At 43.5% G+C, this 5,872-nt stretch overlaps 1 protein-coding gene and 1 non-coding gene across 2 annotated transcripts; one reads left to right on the top strand and one right to left on the bottom strand.

The window, feature by feature from the left end:
• Window positions 1-1,356: 1,356 nt before the first annotated feature.
• LOC130468301 (small nucleolar RNA R71) lies at window positions 1,357-1,461 on the bottom strand. The gene has a single exon (XR_008928701.1). It is a non-coding gene; the product is annotated as a small nucleolar RNA R71 (small nucleolar RNA).
• Window positions 1,462-2,516: 1,055 nt separating this feature from the next.
• On the top strand, window positions 2,517-3,622 carry LOC110800987 (uncharacterized). Its single transcript, XM_022006297.2, has 2 exons — window positions 2,517-2,755; window positions 2,884-3,622. The coding sequence occupies exons 1-2, from the start codon at window positions 2,517-2,519 to the stop codon at window positions 3,620-3,622; spliced, it is 978 nt and encodes a 325-aa protein (XP_021861989.2).
• The last annotated feature ends 2,250 nt before the right edge of the window (window positions 3,623-5,872 follow it).

The raw sequence follows: 5,872 nt of genomic DNA, 5'->3' as shown, positions 1-5,872 counted from the left end.
TTGTTTTTCAATTCAATCATGATTATCATTTGCTTAATTTTAATTTCTAGCCTAATTACCCCATCAATGTGTAGTGAGTAGTCAATTGTTAGGGGTGATTCTTGGGGAGTAATTGGGGATGTAGAGTTGATTTCTTGATTGGTGATGTGATTAAATTGTGACTTGCAATTTAGGATTTCCGTGTTTGATTGGTTTAGTAGTTGCAAATACTATGCTTGACATTATAATTGGAGCGTTCTTCGTGGATTTGTCAAGAAATTGAGAGTCTATGAATGAATTTGAAGTGGCTAGTTGATTTAGTTTCCCATCCTAGTTCTAAGGTGACGCGAAAGCGTATCATTAGAGTTAGAATTGGCAAGGTCTGCTAACCGAGAGAGGTGCCAAACCATAATTGTTGGTTTCTTCCTTAATTGCATGTCCTTACATTATCATGATTGCATTGCATCTCGTTTTCCCCAATGAACCCAAGTTGACCCCCGATTCCCTAACTCTTCCCATAATTGTCGCCTAATTATCTTAATTTCCTTAGTTGTGACACATTCTTTTGAATTTGCTTTCTAAACTAGCTTGGTGCTTAGACTCAAACCAAACCGTTTCTTGGGACGATACCTTAGCTTGCCACTATAATTCATATGGTGTGTCGGTTTAGGATCTTACAAATATTGTTTGATTTGGTGCATTCCGATTCAACGACGCGGAAAACGCCCTATCAAAATGGTTGTTGTTTTTGAGTTTAGTTTAGTTAAGTCTAGTTTAACCCAAAATTTCGTTATTGTTTTAGTTTGCTTGTCATTGCTCACGGTTTCTTTGAGATTGTATGCAAGATAGGGGGCGTACTCGTCATAGGCCTCTCTACCCTCTCGACCTAAAGTTAGAGAGGACATTGCGGAGTTTAAGGCGAATTCGAACCCGTTCATCAAGCTGCAATAGATTTAATTGAGCGAGATTCCGGATCAAGAGCTTTTAAGTCCAACCATAGAGAGTATGGCTCTACCGGTTGAGAATTTGGGCATAGCGGGTGCTTTTGAGGCAACTTATGGCATACAAGCCCCGACTACTACTGCCAATAACTTGGAGATAAGGCCCGCCTTGATTACCTTAGTTCAAAGTCACCCGTTTTGCGGAAAAAGTGGTGAGTCGCCGCACGAGCACTTGAAGCAATTCGAGCACTATTGCGATACCATAAAGCACAACGGTGACTTCTGAATATGTTAGATTGAAGCTATTCCGGTTTTCTCTATTGGGGCGAGCTAGTTTTTGGTTTGACAAGGAGGTCAAGCCAAATTCACTAAGGACTTGGAACGAGGTGACAAGTGCATTCCTTAGTAAGTTCTACTCGCATGGGAAGACCGCGGCATACCGGCACAAGATACAATCCTTCGAGCAAAAACGTGATGAATCCCTATTTGAAGAATGGGATAGGTTCAAGGAGTATCAAAGGGAGTGTCCTCACCACGGAATACCAAAGTGACTCCTCCTCCAAACCTTTTATTTGGGACTTAGCCCAACCTCCAAAACAAGCCTAGATGCGGGGAAAGGTGGTCCAATAATGAATAAAACGGAGGACCAAATCAAAGAGATCATCGAAGAAGTCGTGCAAATCTATCAAGCATGGCATGTTGGGACTAGGAATTATGATGGCAAGAGTAATTATGAAGATGGCAAGGGTTCGGCTTTCTCTTTGGAGCAAGCCAATATCATTGAAAAGCTTAGCTCGAGACTTGAGAAGCTTGAGAGTGCTCCTAGTCAACCACCATCTCCATCAACAATTCCTCCACCGTTGGCCACCCTTCTCATTATGGGGAAGGGCAAGGTTAGTTCCTACAACACCATGCCTCTTGATACATCTTTTTGTGATATTTGTGGTGAGCATGGTCATTTCCCTAGCATGTATCATTTATTGCATAATGTATCATATGTTGAACATGGATCTCCTTATGAGCAAGAATTTGATGTCGAGTATGCAAATGCTATGAATGAAAGACCTAGGTATGATGGGCCCCCAAACCCAAACTTCAATAGACAAGCACCTAGAGGCCCTCCTATGCATTCTTATCAAGATGGATTCTACCAAGGCCAAGGCCAAAATGGAGGGTTTGATAACCAAGGTCGGATTAACTATAGGGCCAAGGAGATCAAGGCCAAGCTTCCTATGGTCAACCCCATGGCCTAGGTAATCAAGCTCAATACAACCAAGCTAGTTATAACCCAAACCACCAAGGTGGAGGAGGTTATAATTACCAATATGGGCAATATAGGGGAGTTTCTAGTAGGGGTTATCCATTGAATTCGGGAAACCAATATGGAAATTCCCAATATCCTCCTCCCGGATTCAGTGCACCTAGGACCTATGGCACACAATTTCCACCTAATCCTACCGAATTTGGTAATGCTCCTCCACCACTTCCGCCTCCTAAGTCTAAACTTGAGGCTCTCATGGAGTCGTTTGTGGGGCGCAAGCCAAAAAGAATGTGGAATTTGAGGATGGATTCAAGCAATCCAATACTCATCTTAAGATGATTGAAACTCAACTTGCTCAACTATCCAATACCATCAAAGAGCATCATGTGCACACAAGTCTCCCGCCCCAAGGTCAAGCACCACGGCAAATGAATGCCATTGTTACTAGGAGTGGGAAGACTCTAGGTGATGGCGTTAGTGCTAGTAATGTTTCCGAGTCAAAAGGGGAAGAACAAAAGGGGGTTGTTGAGTTGAATGACGATGATGCGGTAGAGAGGAGACTGACGTTGATGATGTGAGTGATGTTTCAAAGCCAAAGGAGGCTAATCTTCTACCTCTCCCCACTCCTAAACTCCCCTACCCCCAAAGGTTTATAAGGCACGAATTGGATGTTCAATTCTAAAAATTCCTTGAAGTTCTTAGGAAGTTTCATATTACCATTCCCTTTACGGACGCATTAAAACAAATGCCTACCTACTCTAGATTTCTTAAGGAAATTTTGAGTGGGAAGAGAGATTGCGACGTAAAGAAAATGATCAATTTAACCGAGAATTGTAGTGCCATTATTCTCAATCAAATGCCCCCAAAACTCAAGGATCGGGGTAGTTTCACTATCCCTTGTGCAATCAAAACCCTTGAAATTGGGAATGCCTTATGTGATTTGGGGGCTAGTGTTAGTTTGATGCCATACTCGGTATTTACGAAGCTTGAAATTGGCGATTTAGTCCCTACCAATATTACATTGCAACTTGCCGATCGTTCGGTCAAATATCCTATTGGCAAAGTTGAGGATGTACCATTGAGGGTAGGAAAATTCATCATCCCCGTCGACTTTGTTGTGCTTGATATTGATGAGGACGCTCATGTCCCTATTATTCTTGGTAGGTCGTTTTTTGCCATGGCGGGGGCCATCATTGATGTTAAACAAGGGGTAATCACCTTGAAGGTGGGAAAGGATAGTCTTACTTTTGATTTGACTAATACTATGCACTATCCTAGCTCACCAAGTGAAAATTGTTTCTTTGTTGACTCCCTTGATCCCCTTGTCCATGATATGCATGAGCACTTGCTAATTTCTAACGATCCTCTTGATCTTGCTATCTTGAATAGGGAAGGTTTAGGAAATTTAGGGTTTGAAGTGGCCAAATACAAGGAGCAATAGAATTCTACCCCACTTGATGACCAACCCGGGGAATGTTGCCTTTTGCTTGACCGGGAGGACGTTCTTGATGATCTTAAGCAATGTGATGGTAAGGAAGCTCCCAAGGTTGATCTCAAAGCTCTACCTTCGAGCTTTAGGTATGTTTTCCTTGGTCCTAACTCATCCTTCCCCGTCATAGTTAATGCTAGTTTGAATGATGAGCAAGTCCTCAAGCTCGTCCAAGTTTTGAGGAGGCATCAAAGTGCTTTGGGGTATACCATAGATGACTTGAAAGGAATAAGCCCAGCACTTTGCATGCACCACATTGAACTTGAGGACAATGCCGTCCCTCATTGGGAGAGACAACGCAAGCTTAACCCAGCAATGGGTGAGGTGGTTAAGAAAGAAATTGTCAAACTCTTGGCGGCTTGGATCATCTACCCTATCTCCAATAGTAGGTGGATGTCCCCGGTCCACGTTGTCCCCAAGAAAGGTGGGATGACGGTTGTCAAAAATGCACAAGGTGAGCTAATTTCTACCCGGACGGTGACCGAGTGGAGAATGTGCATTGACTACCGTCAACTCAACCTTTCAACCAAGAAGGATCATTTCCCTTTGCCCTTCATAGATCAAATGCTTGAGCGACTAACAAAGAACAAATACTTTAGTTTTCTCGATGGCTATTCCGGGTTCTTTCAAATCCCCATAAACCCGAAAGACCAAGAGAAAACTACTTTCACTTGTCCATATGGAATATTTTCTTATAGGAGGATGCCATTTGGGCTTTGCAAAGCCCTTGAAACTTTCCAAAGATTAATGACGAGCATTTTCGGTGACATACTTGAGGAGGAAATGGAGGTTTTCATGGATGATTTTTCGGTGGGTGGTGCCACCTATGATGAGTGCCTCCTCAACCTTGAAAAGTATCTTGAGAGATGTTAAAAGGTTCATTTGGTGCTTAATTGGGAGAAGTGTCACTTTATGGTGCAAGAGGAGATTGTCCTCGGGAATAAGGTATCACACCTTGGTATTGAAGTGGATAGGGCGAAAATTGAGGTTATTGAAAAGCTCCCTCCTCCGGTCAATGTTAAGGGCATCCGCTCCTTCCTTGGGCACGCCGGTTTTTATAGGAGATTCATTAAGGACTTCTCATTGATTTCAAGGCCCCTTACTAATCTCCTTCAAAAGGAGTGTGATTTTCAATTCGATTCTGCATGCCTTAATGCCTTCAACAAACTCAAGCTCCCCTTAGTTTCCACTCCTATCGTGCAAGCCCCCGATTGGTCCCTCCCTTTTGAACTAATGTGCGATGCAAATGACTATTCGGTTGGGGGTGTCTTAGGTCAAAGGAAGGATAAAATGCTCCATGTCATTTATTACATGTCTAAAACACTCAACCAAGCCCAATCCAACTATACTACCACCGAAAAAGGGTTCCTTGCAATTGTTCATGCCTTCGAGAAATTTCGGACCTATTTGGTGGGTTCAAAAACCATTGTGTACACCGACCATGCGGAAACCCGGTATCTTATAGCCAAGAAGGAGGCAAAGCCTAGGCTTATTCGATGGGTTCTCCTCCTCCAAGAATTCGACATTGAGATTCGTGACAAAAAGGGAGCCGAAAATGTGGTAGCCGATCATCTCTCTGGGCTTGAGCTTGGGGATAGGGTTAAGGATGATATGCCAATTGAGGATACCTTGAATGATGATACTTTGTATATGGTAGAAAGCCCCACTCTCCCTTGGTTCGTCGACCTTGTGAACTACCTGGCTTGTGGAGCGATCCCCGATGATCTCTCTACTCAACAACGGAGAAAGTTGAAATTTATGCTCGGCGATATGTGTGGGATGATCCTATCTTGTTGAGAAGATGCCCGGATGCGCTATTACGGAGGTGTGTACCAGATGATGAGATTTCTAATGTTCTCCGCGTGTGTCACTCCTCTCCTTGTGGTGGGCATATGGGAGGTGATAAAACCGCCTCCAAGGTCCTTCAAAGTATCCTATGATGGCCCACACTATTCCGGGATGCATGGGCCTTTGTCAAAACTTGTGATCATTGCCAACGCACTGGTAATGTGTCTAAGAGGCAAGAGATGCCCCAATCTTCCATTCTCGAGCTAGAAGTGTTTGATGTTTGGGGCATTGACTTCATGGGCCCTTTTCCTTCTTCTTACGGCAATTTGTACAGCCTAGTGGCCGTTGACTACGTTTCTAAATGGGCGAAAGCAATCGCCTCACCCCCCAATGATCATAAGGTGGTTCTTTCTC

This window comes from Spinacia oleracea, chromosome 2 (assembly GCF_020520425.1).
Source record: "Spinacia oleracea cultivar Varoflay chromosome 2, BTI_SOV_V1, whole genome shotgun sequence".
Classification (NCBI taxonomy): Eukaryota; Viridiplantae; Streptophyta; class Magnoliopsida; order Caryophyllales; family Amaranthaceae; genus Spinacia; species Spinacia oleracea.
Note: the sequence above shows the minus strand (reverse complement) of the source record. Positions and strands in the feature narration are given on the sequence as shown.

Excerpts from the sequence above, each read along its gene's own strand:
- LOC110800987 (XM_022006297.2), top strand. The coding sequence starts at position 2,517 with ATGATTGAAACTCAACTTGCTCAACTATCCAATACCATCAAAGAGCAT. Across the intron at positions 2,756-2,883 it reads AGGAGACTGACGTTGATGAT|GAAGTTTCATATTACCATTC; the intron begins GTGAGTGATGTT and ends TGAAGTTCTTAG.